Source organism: Emydura macquarii, unplaced genomic scaffold, assembly GCF_026122565.2.
Source record: "Emydura macquarii macquarii isolate MOO-44397 ecotype Brisbane River unplaced genomic scaffold, CSIRO-AGI_Emac_v2 contig_705, whole genome shotgun sequence".
In the NCBI taxonomy this organism is placed as follows: Eukaryota; Metazoa; Chordata; order Testudines; family Chelidae; genus Emydura; species Emydura macquarii.
The window spans coordinates 13,994,022-14,011,782 of record NW_027130842.1 but is presented as its reverse complement, the minus strand read 5'-3'; the positions used below and the strand labels follow the sequence as shown (position 1 = coordinate 14,011,782).

The following is a 17,761-nucleotide window of genomic DNA, read 5'->3' as shown; positions in this document are numbered from 1 at the left end:
CATGACTGAATCGTATCCTTAATGGTGTCCTGGGCTAAATCCTGTCCTTAGTCTCACCAGTGTAAATTTTGAGTAATCCTTCTGGAGCAAATTGATTTACCACAGATTTCCATTAGTGGAGGTAAGGGCAGAATTTGGCTCAATAATAACTCAATAATAATATTATTAATAAATAATAATTTATTAGTTGAGAACAAGTAGCAAAGAGGAGTGACTTTAGCTTTGGCTTAATATATGGACCAAAACTGGTCATCAGATGTGCATGCTGCTTCAGGGATATAATTCGGTCCTTAGTTTTTAAGGAAAATCAGCAAACTCATCGCGCTGAGCTTTCTGGAAAGTGATTATGAATACCTTAAATCGCTTATTTTAACATTTGCAAGACAAATAACTTTAGATGGTCAATGCTGATCTCATCCTGTCGCTTTTATCTGACCACAATGGTGATCATTAACATAGAGTTGCAGGATTTTTACACAGTTGTACCTAATTACAAAGCTTAATTAGGCGCAGCCCAAAGTCAGACATGGTGCATAGATGTATTGTCCTGAGGCTGGGCTGGGGGGGCATTGTGCTTCAGGGACATGCCTCAGGACCACAGTTCTTCCCAGGATTCCCGTGTTGCCTGGCGGTAGTAATTTGTGTAACACTCCTTTTATGAGACGCAACTTTCTGTCCACCCGGTATTTGCTTCCAGGTATGATATTGTAACATGCATTGCACCAAATTATCCAGGAGTGTAGCAGAGGTGTCAGCTAACCTCACAGGACTGATCTCTAAATGGTAACAACTCTCGGTCAGTGGCAGCCTGGATTAGATTTAAATAAGATGAAAGTTTACACGGCCCATTACCCTGCGGCACCCAAATGAGCCTAAATGTGGTATTTCAATGTAAAAAATGTTAATATAGGTTTTGTTAATGAGGCTGAATAAAGGCAGAGAAAAGAGAAAATGTGAGTCATGTTCATCCTTTGTTCAAGGGCTAATAAAATAAATACAAAGATATAAATGCTTTTCATCAGTTTGGTTCCCTTGATCTCAGAGGGGAAATGGCTTGATAGTCAAACATTTACCAAGCTGTAGAGATTACACAGGCAAAATTTCAACCACAGATGGTATGCAAACACAGACACCTGTCTTTCTGTAAATGTAAAGGACATGGATAGGTACACTGATATGTACCAGAGTGTTCAGGTTATTTACTGTGAAATACCAGGTGGCATTTTCTCATAAATGTTAAAGAACTTCACAGTAATAATGCTAGCCATAGGGACTTTAATGCAACATATAACTGCGGTGCACTTTTCAAATCACCACTGGGCTAATTGCTAATCAAGAATCGTGATGGTTTGAGCACTTAAAAATATGCAGTATTTTCGTCTCAGTTAACCTATTTTTGATAGAAACAAAAATGACCCACAATCAGATACTGAAAGTGTACCACGTTAATTGCTATTTAGCATTTATCTAGCCTCCCATGTGTGCTCAGCTTCTCTAAACACAAAGAAACGCCATGATCACTGACCCAAAGAGTTTACAATTTAAGGTCTTACATTCTATTACATTTGCTTATTTTGAATACTTTGGGGACAATATGAACAAGTATGGCAGTTTCTGGACCTAAATAAGAAGGGTTACAAAGAAAATTAATGACAAAGTAAGGAGGGGGAAAATTAGAGGCCAGAGAGAATAATAATACAAAGGTAAATATGCGGTACAGATCATGTTATGCCAACCTCTTATACCCCGATGTGTATACAAACTTAAAAATAATTTGCATCTAAAATATTTCCAACCATCCCATGAATATTGATAACATTTCCTTTATTATAAATTTTGTCTGGTTATTGAACCTGTGCCTGGTCCAAACAGTTCCTGTTTTAAGAATGCCTTAATCCGTAATCCCTTGCCGTCTGTCATTTTCGGCCCCTATTCCTCCCTGTGAATTATAACTATAGCTTTACATTTATCAGAGAAAGAGTCGTCGATTCTTTCATCACACACAGCCGATTCTTTCATCACACACAGCATCCTCCATCACCTTCACTGGCCTCCTATCTGTGTCAGAATTCAGTCTAAAACTACTCTTCGAGGATCCAGTCATCCCATCCCACATAAAGGAATGAAAAGATATACAGTGGTATGAAACAATGGGTAATTCATACCAAATCAGCAGCACTGACATGCTATCCTGGCACACAGTACAACCTGTCCGCAGCACTCAATCCTTGTGCAGCTTCAAGAAAGTGAGCAAGTAAAAATTAGAGCTGGAAGAAACATTTTTGAATTAGTTTCACTTTGTCAAAGCTGAAACACTTGAGAGAAAGAGAGACTTTCTCATACTCTATATCCTGCTGATCACTGGTTTGCGAGAGACCCAGGTTCAAGTCCTTGATTCGCAGAAGAGTTTGCCACCCCAGATCACTCTGAGTCAAGGCACTGGAAGCAGGATGTCCCCCATCCCAGACAGTGCTCTACCCACCAGGCTATAGCGCATGATAATGTGGTCTGAAGTAACCAGTGAGCCCTGAACTCAGAAAACCTTCCTGATCAGAAAAGCTCATGTTTCAATCTGAAAAGATATTTCAACACAGTTCTGTTTTTCATGAAGACATTCAAAAGGTTTTGGTTTTGTGCTAGTGTGGAACAAAACCACAGTTTGAAACCTTTAAAGTGGCCACAAACCAGAACTGTTGTCCTCCAAACAGCTCTCATAAAATATGACAATAGTCATAAAGGACAAACCTGTGGTTCAAGAAAGGAGTTTTCAGTACCCTTTGTATGACTACTAATACTAACAAATAATACTCTACATGGGAAAAAAAGATGTTAGCACCCCAGACACTATACCACAGTTTCTATCCAAGTTTGAAGAAAGTTCAAAGTGCAGCACTATTGCAAAAAAAGATGCATGGTGGGATTTTGGTATAGTGCTCTGCGCTTTTAGTGATCATTAGGAATAATTTCATAAAATGGGTTGTTGAAATGGATTTCTGACAAAATTCCATTGCTGATAACATCATTATTAGAACAAAATCTCTGCACTGCAGAAGCATACACAAACATACAACATCCCCCCCAAACCCGTAGTAGAATTTGCTAATCCATAATTTGCACAAAAATGCAGTTTCTTTCTTTTACTCAGTAAATGCCTATTTATCAGACACAGTTACAGTGAGGTCACATACGGCCCAGAATTCATTCATTTTACAAATTATGCTATGATAGTATAGCACAGAATATTATCCAGTAATTAGTAACTACATACAGTTTTCAAGTGTTTGAATATATAAAGCATATTTTGTGATACCTTTTGCTTTTTTACTGTTTGTTCCTACTGGACCTGATCCAAAACCCACTGACATCAACTTAAAGACTTTGATTGATTTCACTGGGCTTTGGATCAGGCCATTTGCCAATTTCTATAGTTCAGCAGTGGGTCTCTTAGTCATTAATACCAGTTAATGAGCTTCTAATATACAAAATTCCAAATAACACACACTCAATTCTAACCCCTTTCCCCCCAAAAAAAACCAACTTATAAACACTTCCAAAAACACTGTTCCACCACTCAAAAAAGCAACTAAGATAACCAAGCAAGATAAACCCACCATTGCCATTAGCAAAGAAAAACACACGTGCCACATGTCAAAAGCAGAGAGAATTTGAGGAAATCAGCAATATTTTCCATGTAAAATATGCAAAGAAAAAATTACCCCCACAACATCAACACATTACGTATGAAAAAAACCACTCTCAGTGGTCTTCTAAAAGCTGCCTTCTACAAAATACACACCAGCGTCAACATTTTCCATCCCTTCTGTCCCTCACTCTGAGTGTATGTCTACACTGACAGTGGCAAATCCACTGCCATCAGATCGATTTATCTGGATCGATTGAGCAGAAGTGAAGACCCGCTCAAACGATCCGGAAGTCGATTTAGTAAAACCACTGCCCCAAAAAGCATAGCACTGTGTCAACAGGTACGCATTTCCTGTCAGCACAGAGCAGTGGAGATGGCGCACTAAAAGGAAGTTATGAAGTTGACAGGAGTTACGCAATCTACTCTGTGTAGCTTGCGTAACTCCTGTCAACTGCCATCGAATTTCACTGGCAGGCCTGAGACTGGATTGAGGCATAGGCACTATGTGCTCATGGCTTGGGCCCCAGCTCCTGGAGTCCTGTGATTACATGAGAAACTTGTCTTTCATTTAAAAAAAATGTTTCTACTCTGCTTGGTTTTGAAGAGAAGCTTGAAAATGTGCCCTCAGTGCAACTGAAGCAGAAGTATTAATCTGAGTGTGCAGAGACCTTGAAGGTACACTCTGAGAAGGTTGAACCTCACAATGCATCTGAATGGGATGTTAATTTCCAAACCCCTTCTCTGAGGCACCTTACCAACACCAATCTAGCAAAGCACTTTATGGGTGGAAGGAGCTAAAGAGTGCAGTGTGTCTGACCAACTCACCCAAGCAGATGCACCTCAGTTGCTGAGCTAAGTACTGGGGAGCCCCCAGTGCTGCCACCCTACCTCTTCAGATGAAAGAGATCATCTTGGCTGCTACCAAAGGGGTGCCAAAGCATTAGGCCGATTCCTAAAGTTGTGGTGTGCTTAGTGTCCTGGCTTGGCTTAATTTGGCCCTGAACCTTCTCTTTGCCTGCCATCATGACCCTGAGGGCCCTTTCTCCTCCTTCACTGCCCCTTATGATCACTCTAAGACCATCTCCTGCCTCTACTGCTCCTCAGCCAAATCCCGAGCAGCTTTCCTTTTGCCTCCTGCCTCTGATCCTTGAGGACTCTTCTTCCTCCTTTTCTCCTGCCCCCTTGCTTACACAGGATGACCTAGCGAGGGGCATGGGTGCTTACATTGCTAGATGCCAACCCACGGCTGAATCATAATTTCCAGCTTTCACATGGAAGATGTTGATAATAGGGTTGCTAAAAAGTGGGATAAATGTGAAAAATGTCATGGAAAGCGAAACCTACAGGATCTCCATAAAACATTCTTAAAACTACAATACCTACCTGGAGCAGTGAAGAAACAAATTGACAGAGCCAGACAGGTACCCAGAAGTCACCTACTATAGGACAGACCCAACAAAGAAAACAACAGAACACCACTGGCTATCACCTACAGCCCCCAACTAAAATCTCTCCAACACATCATTAAGGATCTACAACCTATCCTAGCAGATGATCCTTCACTCGCTCAAGTTGTGGGAAGCAGGCCTATCCTTGCTTACAGACAGCCCCCCAACCTGAAGCAAATACTCAACAGCAACTGTACACCATACAACAAGAACACTAATCCAGGAACAGACCCCTGCAACAAATCCCGTTGCCAGCTCTGCCCACACATTGACTCTAGTGACACCATCACAGCCACACCATAACACACATCAGCCACACCATAACACACACCATAACACACATAACACACACCATAACACACATCAGCCACACCATAAGGAGCTCATTCACCTGCACATCTACTAATGTAATATATGCCATCATGTGCCAGCAACGCCCTTCTGCCATGTACATTGGCCAAACCGGACTGTCTCTACGCAAAATGGACACAAATCAGACATAAAAAATGGTAACATCCATAAAACCAGCTGGAGAGCACTTCAATCTCCCACGACACTCTGTAGCTGACTTGAAAGTTGCTATACTTCTACAAAAAAACTTCAAAAACAGACTTCAAAGAGAAACTGCAGAGCTGGAACTCATATGCAAACTTGACACAATCAAACTGGGTCTAAATATGAACTTGGAATGGTTCTCTCATTACAAGAAGTAATCGTCACTGTTCACACATTCTCACCATCTAATCAATAGTTGTGAATAGGCCTCAACTACTCTAACTGAATGGACTTTGCTTATAACTGACTTCCCCATTGTTGTTCCTTATCCTTAGACGTATATATATACCTCCTCTCGGATTTCTATTCCTTACATCTGACGAAGTGGGTTACAGCCCACAAAAGCTTATGCCTGCAGAAATTAAATGTGTTAGTCTTTAAAGCGCTACAGAACTCTCGTTGTTTTTGCTGTATACAGACTAACATGGCTACCCCTCTGGAACTTTTCAGTTTGGTGTGAAATGTCTGGTTTTGAAAAAGGCCGTTTTCTCAATAATTCCAAACTTTTGAAAAAGTTTGACCTATTTTAGCTGTAACTAACACACATTGATCAGCCATGTTCAGGCTGGACCGACTGTTGCCTGCTGCTCCCCTTCTCCATTTGGTCACAAAGAGATGGCTCTGAAATATGCCCTGGCAATAGGTTGGACTCTAACCGCCATGTCTGGATCGTAATAACAAAATACAATGGTCAGTTGTTTGAATATATAAAGCATATTTTGTGATAAAAAGCAAAATAATGTTATTCTTTGCTTCTATAGGGCCTGATCCAAAACCCATGGAAGTCAACTGAAAGACTCCCATTGATTTCACTGGGCATAGACACAGCTTCTCTTTCCTTTACATCGTTAGTCAACAAATGTCCTGAGAAATCTGAAGAGAGAAATTTTGTTTTCTATCATTTGACAAAGACTCTTTTCATCTGGGTGTCCTAAGCTTCTAACTGCCAGAAATTGGGAGTGGATGACAGGATAATCACTCAGTAGTTGCCCCATTCTGTTCATTCCCTCTACAGCATCTGGCATTGGCAGCTGTCTGAAGAAGGAATGCTGGGCTAGATGGACCATTGGTCTGACCCAGTATGGTGGTTCTTATGTTGTAGTTTCAAATTAGTGTTACTAGACAAAGCATTTACCATCATGATACAAGGCATTTCTTGTGGTAAAGAACACATCACCAAGTATACCTCAATCTTCTTCATTTACGAGAAATGCAGTTAAGGCTCCAATCCTGAGAAGTGCGGTGTGCCTTCAGTTCCCATTGACTTTATTGGACATTAAGGGCACTAAGCTCCCCTGAGAAGGAGCTCAGCACCTTGCAGGATTGGGCCCCCAGGTAAATAGTCCATCTTTCCAGACATCAGTGTAATGTCAAGGATGGTAGGCTACATTTCTAGTATCTTTCTAACACTTGGTGTGCTAAAGTCTTAGTCCCAGATCCTCAAAGGTATGTAGGCACCCAACCTCCCAGTGAAATAAGTGAGAGTTAGGCACCTAAATACCTTTTGAGGATCTGGGCCTTACACCACAATCCTCCTCCCATGCACGTCCATGACAAAGCTCCCACTGACTTGAATGGGAACAAGACAACACCCATAGAGTGCTTTGGTAATTGGATTCACGCTGTGTTACTAATAGCATGCTGTAGCTAAATGCCACTCAATAGCTAGAAGTCACATTTGTTGTTGCCTAACATTTATCTACTAATATGTTAATTTAAGAAGAAAGTTATAACTCTCCTTCATGTCTTTTGAAAAGCATTACAGCACCCTCTTCATTTCAGAATTAATATTTATATGGAATATATAAAGAAAATAGCTAATGCAGCACCACAATAAGCAAAAAAATCGAGGGAGGGTGATTAAACTTGAGTTCTATTATATCATTTAGAAACACAGCAGAGGTGCTGCTTGAGTGTCACCGATAGAAACAACTTAGAGTTGGCTACATGGGACTTAATTTGAAAGGTGCAACCATAGAGTGGTATACATATAAATTCAAGGTAAAAAATGATGAGCAAGTCAGAGAGTGCAGGCGAACCTGCTCCTGCATCAATGAGAATGGTACTGAGTAGTTGCTGTGTCACTCCTCTCTAGTGGCAAAAATCTGATCAAGGAAAAGAGCAAACAAATAAGCAAAGCGCCTAAACTGCAAACTGAGAATCACATTTAAGCCTATGTTTTTCCGTGGTCCCCTTTTAACGCATCACTCAGGAGAATAAGGGAGCAACTGCACATGTGACTCAAGTTATAATATGGAGGAGTACAGCTAGGCCTGAGCATTATGGAAGGCCTTGCATGATTAAGGCCCTAAAATCATAATTTTAAACCTCCTTTTCCTAACCTCATCAAACTTCCCGGAGAGGTAATGTACCCAGGGATGAGACATCTGGTGCAAAATTTCAGAAAATTTTTTCTTTTTGGATGAGTTAGGGGGTAGATGTTTGAATACTTCTAATGGAGCTTTACCCTGAACTATGGGGCAACTCTGTGCTTTCGACCCCATTTCCAAAGGATCCACGCTTATTGGGAGTTATTGAAGTTCAACACCTCTGAAGATTAGTGTTCTTGTTGGGCCTAATCCTCAAAGGTATTTAGGTGCCTAACTCCCAGGGGAATAATAGCATATTCCGGTATCTCCCCAATTCTAAATCTCTCCAATTGAAGTTGTTCCATTTTAATTAAATAATTGAATCATTAAATATTGAGTCAAGATAGTTAGAATGATTCTAATGCCTAACAGTTAAAGCACTCACCTGCAAGGTGGCAGATCCCTTTTATTCATCACGCTGAGGGGGGCTTCAAACCAAGGGTCTGTGGTATTCTATGTGTGTACCTTAACCACTGGGCTAAAGGGTATAAGGGTGCTTTTTTCCCCCTTCATTGTTTTGTGTGAACTCACCTGAGGAGCCCACTCTGGTAAGCAGCCTTTGAGCATGCCTACTGCATCGAGTCCCACCCCATCCCCCAACTTAGGCAGCCAAAAGCCTATCTTCCCCTGGTTTGTGAATTGCTCTGAGGCTTAGGCGGGAGATAGGTGCCCAGACACCTAGAACAAGGCAGCAGTGCACATGTCCCGAGACATAGGCACCTAGGGAACTTTTACTGCAAAAACATAGCTGCTTTTCAAGTGGTGACTTTAACCACTTATAAGGTCACATGGCAGCCAAGTGGGACTTTTGTGGATCTCAGCAGTGCCTAAAACTGTAACTTGCCTAAGTATCTTTGTGGATTCCTTAACCTCTTGGTGCCTCATCTCCCCATCTGTAAAATGAAAGTAATGATACTTCCTTTCTCCCACTCTTTGTCTTGTCTATTTAGGGAGTAAGCTCTTTTTTTCTTTTTTTTTTTTTGGGGGGGGGGGGGGGGGAACTGTCCCTGAAAAGGACTCCGTACCATGGCTAGCAGAATGAGGCTCCTTGATGTGGCTGTAATGCAAATAATAAATGCAAAGATTGTTAAAATGGTACTAGGAATTATAAGATATTGAACTGGCTCAAGCTGGCATAACTAAACAACCCCAAACCAATACTTAATTGCTTAGAAGTATCCTTACTGTGTTACTTTATGCATCTGAATTTCCCCAGTGGAATACATTCAATACATGCATCAAACAAGTGTGGTCCTTATGCCATTTATAAGTATTTGCACAGCTGGACTGTTGCCAGGAAATGGCATGTCTTGCTGATTGGATGGAACCACAGAGTGGTATAGAACCTTTCCAGCTATTTAAATTGAAAACCCAGCTCCTAAAGTGTAATTTGAAACAACAGCTCCCTGGCCAGAGATAGGACTACTCCAGTCTGAACCACTGATGCATATTATTCAATCTCCATTTCCATTAACTCTGTCAGCCACGTTGGCTCACTCATGGTGTGCCATAAATTCATTAGCATGATACTACTGCTCTTAAATATATACTGTGAGTGAGACAATTTCTGCTCCGATCAATCTCTCAGATCCCGTCTTTTTGCAGTTAAGATGTCCAATGTTGGGCAATATGCCCACTGGGAAGTTTCTGCGGTTGCTGCTACAGTGCAGGCAGATGCTTTGGGACTAACTCCCTTTTCTCCATCCTTTCAGTTGCCACAAGGCTCGCATCGCCAGCAACTAGTTTCCATGCCATTCCTGCTAATCGTGCCCTGCTGCACCAACCTGCCAAATTAGTCCCCGGTTGAATCCGACATTAAAAAGTTCCCTTCGGCTTGTATTCCCCGAAAAATACAAATGTATTGTAAAACAGCAGAGTTAGATCAGTGAACACCGTAAGGATTTGAGAGAATAACTGCTCATCTGGTTTTGTCTTTGGTACGGCACCGTTTATTAAAACACGAACGGTTTGTGACTTCAGATGTGACCACACAGATCAACAACATACCGCCTTGCTTTAATGTATAGAATTGCTTCTCTTTCCTTTTATCATCGCATCATGGACACTTGAAACAGCTCCGTAAAGAGGTAATGCAAGAAAGAACGGTGTTATTTCTCCCTAGAATGTGAGTTGTAAATTAAACCCCCATCTCCTCCTACAGCAATTTCACTTGTGATCTTCGCTGTCAGTAGGTGGTGCTGTTTTCTCATAGAAAGTGATCGTAACCTGATTTCTCCCAAATGTTATACAAATGTGAGGAGCAAATTTCATTTCTCTCTTATTATTGCCCTGTGTTAAAGAAATCCGATTTACAGATGTAGAAGGCTCACCCATGAAACAACTGAAACTAATTTAAAAAAACAACCCAGCTGAATCTTAAATGGCTCCTTAGAATAACTGTTGTCCCACTAGTAAATATATTTATCTGGACGTGAGATTATCTGTGAGAAAGCTAAGAAAGATTGCAACAACATTAATTAGTTTTAATGGGTCCGATCCTTTCCTTAGTAGAGGTCAGTAGGAATTTTGTTTATCGAGCCCCAGGAAGTGGGTGTGGGTTAAAAAGGATAGGTGTTATAATATTCCCATTACAGAGTGTGTGAGTGTGTGTCTAGGGGGCGAACGAAAGTCTAGTGTTAAAGGATCATTGTTTTAACCCTTCTGTCTCCTTAGCTAGTTTGCTCGGGTTTCGCGTGGAAGCACATCCCAATTGTTCTGAGCAAGTGCATTTCTCTCCAGCTATTTGTTTTGGACCCTCAGGTACTGTTTAACAGATTATAAATCACCTCCATGAGGATTAGAAATTGCCCCCTGAACAAATGCGGGTCACTTTTGCCTCTGTGACGCATTGTGCTACCCCCCCGCTAATGTGTTATTTATTATTCCTTTTGGCAGCTCATCCCTGAGTCTGTTTGAAGTTTCCTTCATCAGGCAGAAAGGTCCGTTGCCTTCCTCTGGTCTGATTTTTTTGTGTGAAATATTTGCTCTCACCCCCGACCTAGACTGCAACTTTCCCCCAGCACCTTTTCACTGTACCCCTTGCTGGTGCGCCATGCCTCCTCTCGGGTATTTTAGCAATACATTCATGGCTTCTGCGATCAGCCCCCAAGCAGACAGAGGAAACCCGCGAGATCTGTCCAACCGACTCCCCTCGCCCTGTCCCTTAAGCAGTAAGAGGAAACCTGCAAGAACCTCAGACCCTAGCCAGGTGCCCAGCGCAACTGGAGCGGAGGAGGCAGACCTGGACGTGGAAAGTATTTCACCCGAGCCACTTAGAGTTATTTAAAAAAAAAAAAAACAACCCATCCAACCCTCCCTCCAGTGGAGCATCTTCAAGCCAGCCTCTTGAAACCTCCACGTCCTGTCCCCCCCCTCCCCTCCCCCGGGTGTCAAGCGCTCGCACTGTCGGGCGCAATGTCGCTGCTGCCGGGTGGCGATCACCATCCAGGAAAGTGACTAAGAAAAAAGTGTTGGCTACTTTATAGCCGCCCTGGGTCTCTGCCCCTCCCGCCCGCCTTACATCCCCCCCGCCAGCCCCGGGCCTGCCTGTCTCCGCTCCCCCTGGCCGAGCCCCTTACCTGATGATGACATACATGACCAAGAAGTTGCCGAAGAGCCCCACCACGCACACGACGGAGTAGAGAGCCATGATGGTGATGGCGGTGATCATGGAGGGGCTGACCCCGGCCGCCGGGCACGGGATGCCCCGGCCTCCCGCTTGGCTGCTGTTGGTGCCGCTGCAGGGGTCGGACTGGTTCCAGCCTGGCTCCTCGGCGCGCCCGGACAGGTTGCCCCAGACGCCCGGCGGCAGTGGAGGGCAGCCGGCGGCGGGAGGCGCGAAGGGGCCGCAGGCGCTGGAGTTGGGGAAGAAGGAGCTGTCCATGGTGCCGGCCAGCAGAGCGGGGGGGACCCGTTCCCCGAGCAGCAGGTACAAGCCGCGGACAGGGCAGACAGGTGGGATCCGGGGCGTCCCGCGTTGCAGGCGGGGTGGGTGGGAGAGAGCCCCGCAGCCGGCTCCAAGCCCCCGGCGAAGTGGCCCGGGCAGACCTCGCCTCTCAAGCAGCTGACACCGTCGGCTTGCTGCGGGAAGCGCCTGCCGAGGAGCGGCGGGGAATGAGAGAGGGCGGCGGGGAGTGGGCGGCTGGGGGAGAGAGGGAGCCGGAGCGAAGGAATTACAAGGGGGTCGCTGGCTGGCTCGCCAGATGCGCGCACGCTCACGTGCGCTCCCACAGCTGGAGGTGCTGCACATGTGTGTGTTGGGTGGACCAGCGTGGAGAGGCGGAGCCTGTGGCTGTGGGGAAGGAGACGGGGAGGGACATACGAGTTGCATTTTCTCTCCCGGTGTCTGCTCTTTTTAGCCGGACTTATACAACGACACGTGACCCAGCTGCTCTGTCCCAGTCTCCCAAGATGGGGTAAATACCAACTCCACTGAACCCCTGCCCACCTTAGTTTACAGCTCCTGGAACAGAGGAAAAAGAGGGGAAGGCTGAATTCCCCTCTTTTCAATCCTTTTTGCCCTCATTATACCTCCAGCTTTGTTCTGCTCACCCCCTTCTTGGTCTCTGAAGGGAAAGCGGGACAGAAGGGCATTTACTAGGGCAAAACACATCTTTCCAATAGTCAGTACTTTATTTTGGACGGGCAGCAATGGCATTTACAATAAAGTCATTTCAAATCTTCCCTTCCCCAAGAGCTGGCACTTGCTTCTCTGAGATCTTGAAGCACAAGAAAGTGCCAGCATCGCTAAAGAGAATGTGACCTGAAGCTAGGGATTCAACAGGCTGAGATTATAAAGTGTTTAAAATGCAATTGATTAACATAATGAGTCGGGGGTTTTAAAGGGGGTGGGGGTTGCCCTCTTATTATATAGCTTCAGTGAGAGTTTGCTGTATCTAGTAATAAAATGTGGTTAATCACATGGCAACAGGTTGTGAACTGATTGGCAAACAGATTTGTGTTCTGAAAATTATTTGCTTTGCATGAAGCCTAAGGATTGTGACCAGAGAAATTTCTGCTTTATCAATTTACTGCTCATGTTATTAAGATGTGGAGATTTTACAAGATTTAATAACATTAAAAGGAACGGCCCAAAAGGCTCCATATTAGAAGGCTGTGGGCATCTCTTTTTATTTGTACATTGCTTGTTTGGAAAGGTTGGCATTTTAAGTGGAAAATTAATTTCAAAGGTGCACAGAGAAACTCCTGTGCATTTCTAGGAGCAGCCTGCCCTGCTCAACATTTCTGGGATCAAATTTTTCTTGCTGTCACATCCCTGAAGTTAAATGGACTCCACTGTAAGCCAGAGAGAAAATGCCCAGTGAACAAGCAGGGAACATAGCCAGCAGTGACTACTCTGAATGCTGCATTACTTTTCTCAGGCCTAGCTCTTCCACTGCTCAGTGTCAATACACCTCCTGCAGAGCAGGGGAAAGTCGGTGTGTCTTGGGTGACCAGATAGCAAGTGAAATCAGGGTGTGTGTGTGTGTGTGGGGGGGGGGGGTAATAGGGTCCTAAATAAGACAAAGCTCCTAATATCAGGACATCTGGTCACCCTAGGTGTGTCAGAATTGCATAGGAGTGTGTAAGGCCCCAAAATCTAGTTGCAGTACATCCTGGAAAGGTAAGGAGGCTGAATAGCATCCATTTTGAGGTTTGGGAGTTATTTTCTCTCCATACCAAGAACAATGTGTCCCACACAGGTGCTACATTTGCATTCCTAGCAGAGGTTATAGCAGTTACTACAGGAGAGGGAACAGCAAATTCTGATGAAGTATCTCATGAAGAGATGCCATAGGACTTTACAGTTGGAAAATAATCATTTGAGGTATATAAGTCTGGATAATTGGGAATATTCTTCCTTTTTCTAAAGTGATTTATCATCAGGGGGTATTGGAGTTGTAAGGGAAATGGAAAAAGGTCAAATAACTCGCTGCTGTGTGCAAACCGGTGATTATCAGCATGCACTTTTCTACACCCAGATGGTGATTATTTTCAAAAGCCCTATGGCCTGTGTGGATGGGACATAGCCATTTAGAATCATATTTTAAAATGGTGCTTTAGATTAGGAACTATATCATCCCCCTTCAGTGTGAAAAGCTACGGAAGGGGGGGGAAAGGATAGCAACAACTCAGGGATTTCATCTTTTTAAAATTGATGCCTCATTCTCTCTTCAGGGGAAAAGAGACTTCCTGGCATACAGAATGGGTAGCTGACAAGGTCTTGAAATTGGGCCACTCTCTATGCAATGAATCCTGGAGCACAGTGCGCAGTGGAGCCGCCTCACCTTATTGCTCGTTCAGCCCCCACCAAAGCTATCAGACAGCTTAACTCAGGACTGGAGCCATGTTGTCATTAACCCTTCTGATGTGCCTGGGCCCGGCACCCTTCTTGGAATAAGAAGGTGCCAGGCAGAAGCTAATGCTGCCCGGAGAGCTTGTTCTTCACATCCCTTCTTGTCTCTTAATTATCACAATCTCTTCTTGCCTGGTTTGGTCTTTGATTTTAATGAAGCTCAATGACTCACCAGACTGGTCATTAGAAGGACCTTTGACATCTTAAAAATGATTTATTGATTCCTAGTTAAATGTGGTAGTGCATAATAATCTCTATTACATGAGACAGAAACATTAACACGTCACATGAAATCGACCTTTTGACAGGCGAAAAACCTTGACTGCACTGAGACTGGCAAGAAGCCCTAGAGGTTAGTCCCATTAAGAGCAAGCCTTATTAGGTGAAATTTGAAAGATAAGTAAAAGAAAACAAAAACTGGTTAAACACAGCATTTTACACACACAGTACAAACTTTATTACTCAAATGGCCTGGGAGACACTGAATAAATCTGTTTCAATGAGTGGATTTTTAATATGATTAATGCATCTTTTTGATAACAGGATTTAGGATAATTGAGGCCTGGATAATCAAAGTTCTGCTGAGTATACACTTGCAAAGTTTCTGAGTCATGTGAGAAGGGATTGCTGGTACACACAGGAGGGAGAGGCATGGCTTTTAGGTTGCGCATCCCAGAGAACCTATGGAGAATGTCATTCTCAAAAAAAAAAAAAAAAAAAAAAAAAAAAATCCCCAAATGTGAGGGTTACCTGTGATATTTCCACTTATAATAGGGATAATAGGTGAACTCCTAGCCCCACTACACAAATGGACCAGGATTTCATCCAGCCTGTCTATATTTCCAATGCTTTTGCACATTGTAATTTACACCTGTGCAAAGTGGATGTAAAATGTTACCAGAACAGAATACTACAGGTGTAAATAACTATATAAAGTCAAAGGCAGTGGGCAATGAGATCCTCATATCTCTTTATCATGTACAAATAATATAGTGCATCCACCCCAAACGTACAGAATGAATTTTCCTAGGAATTTACAAAGAAATAGGTCAGAAGGGACCTTTATGATCTGACTGCCAGCATAACACAAGCTATAGGATGAGGAACTGAGGCATGGGGGATGGGATCCACTAAACGTACAAAGGAATTGCAATGCTGAGTTTCGCAGCAGTCAGAAAATCCAGGAACAACACTGAGATACACAAAGCTGAGTTAGGCACCTAGGTACTCTATATGATGAATGGGGAGGAAGAAGTGCCTAAGGATGCTATCCACAAAAGCCAGCATGCTAGGTGGGGACGCCACCTAAACTAGCCACTAGGAGAAGCTAACCAGAGGGCGGGGCCCTGAGCTCCACTCCTCTCTCTGGTCTGGCTGCAAGTCATCCATGAATGGGAACCCACTATCGGCAGTAAAATGGCTTAGGCACCTAAGGCATTTCTTGCAGGAATGAGTAAGGAAGGTCCTTAAAAAAGTCCTTGAGTTACTTCAGGGAATAGTCCACGTAGCTTGGTACCTGGGTCCTCAGTGGCACTCCTGTGGTGTTTGCTCATGTGTCCCATCAGTGTGCAATTTCTGGAAGAAGGAGCATTTGATTCAAATTTATGTGAAGGTCCAGTCCCATATGTTCATGGCATATATTTAAACTTTTTGTATGAATCGATGAAAGGATCAAACATTGAAGTAAATGTTGATGCCTTGAAATCAATGTGCAACAATAGAAACAAACATGCATTTATCTGGAAGACAGCACTTTGGCATATCTTTGAAAGTTAAGGATAGTGTGGGCCAGGAGAGTTACAATTTATAACCTCAGTGTACCTAGATTAAATTTCTTCAAATTGCAGGGATGATAACATACAAGCAAAGATTTCAGTTTAGAAAAACAGCCATTCTGAACTGACAGAGTGCAAAGTGAATGCTGAAAAATACATATTTGGCTATGATTAAAAAATGGCCAAACAGAATTTTTTCAGACTTTCTCCCCAAAATGTTCATCTGGACTCAGAACAAGCATGATGCATTTCTAATCAAAAGAGAGAGGACCTAAGAGATCCTAACCTACCTGGTGGGGGTTTGGCTACCCTGTCCAACTGGCAGAGGGCATGGAGTGAATAATAGTTACAGGGATCCCCTGGGTCTGATTACCCACATACTAATTCACCAAAGAATGTCATGTAAATTCTCTAATGACAACCTCTGTTGCACTGATCATCATATTCATTGTGAAAAGTCTGTATGAATAATATGTTAGGTGTTATATGTGTATAAGTATGGAAATTTATGTTCTGAAAGCCTGTGTCTTGGGGCAGGACACCAGAAAATGTTAAACAAGTGTCTTTAAGGCAGGAGACACATATACCTTCTGACTATATACAGATTGAGTACTGTATAACTTCACATTGAACGCATATTTACAGGCTGAGCACAATGCTAATCAAGTGATTGCAAAGTCTCCAGGAGAGCACCTAAGCAGAAAAACTAGATGGACTAGATGACCTCCTGAGGTCCCTTCCAACCCTAGTCTTCTATGATTCTATGAAAACATAAGCTGTGAGAGGTTACCCTTTTTACAAGTGAAGACAATATATCATTGGAACGGTACTGGGGGCTGCTAAGGTACACCCAGCTATCCTTCATCACGGGGACAAGCTGTCTGCTGGCTTGTCTGTTTATCAGAGGATCACAGCCCATCTGGCTATTTGATGCAGGGAGAGAAACTTTTGGTGTGTAACCTTTATGAGACAGAGGAATGTCTTGTTATTTAAGTTTAGGCTCTAGAAAGTATGTTATGATTTTATTTGAAACGTAACCCTCTGTTTCCATTTATTCCACTTGCTTCATCTCAAGTCTCTTCTTCTTCTTCTTCTTGTTTGTACTATAAACATATCTAATGCTGTGTGCTGAGCAGAGTGGTGACCTTGAGGTGTAACTGGTAAGCCGGGGTGTCCTATTACATTGGGAATAGAAAATCAGTGAATTCTGAGAGTGTGCAGTGGAACAGGGGCTGGGCATTCCAGGGACTTCTCGGGGGTTGGAGTGTCCCTATTGTTAATGTGTAAAGAGGTGGTGGCCTGGAGGACACAGCCAGTGTTGCCAGAGGCTGGTGGTCCTGAGGAGCTGACCCATAGCAGGCACGGACAAGGCTTCCTCATACAAAGGGCAGATGGTAGCGAGAAGCCTCAGAATCCTGGGTATGCCCAGGAAGCAACAGAAGCACCTTGCTGGGGGAAGTGGGACGTGCACTGTTCCAGTGGGAGCCCTGGCATGGATTGTGCTTCAAAAAGGCAGGGTAGAGGATGACCCATGCTCCCTGTCCCCTTTGCAGAAGCAAATGCCGTCCATGGCTTTTGTGCTCACTTGGGTGCAGTGACGCTCATTATGTCCAACC

General features: G+C 43.5%; 1 protein-coding gene across 1 annotated transcript in view; it reads right to left on the bottom strand.

Moving 5' to 3' along the window:
• OPRM1 (opioid receptor mu 1) overlaps positions 1–11,898 on the bottom strand; it is a 31,976-nt gene extending 20,078 nt beyond the window's left edge. The window contains exon 1 of the mRNA XM_067542222.1: positions 11,594–11,898. Within this exon, the coding sequence (XP_067398323.1) occupies positions 11,594–11,898 (305 nt within the window). The remainder of the gene's footprint in view (positions 1–11,593) is intronic.
• Between the last annotated feature and the right edge of the window lie 5,863 nt (positions 11,899–17,761).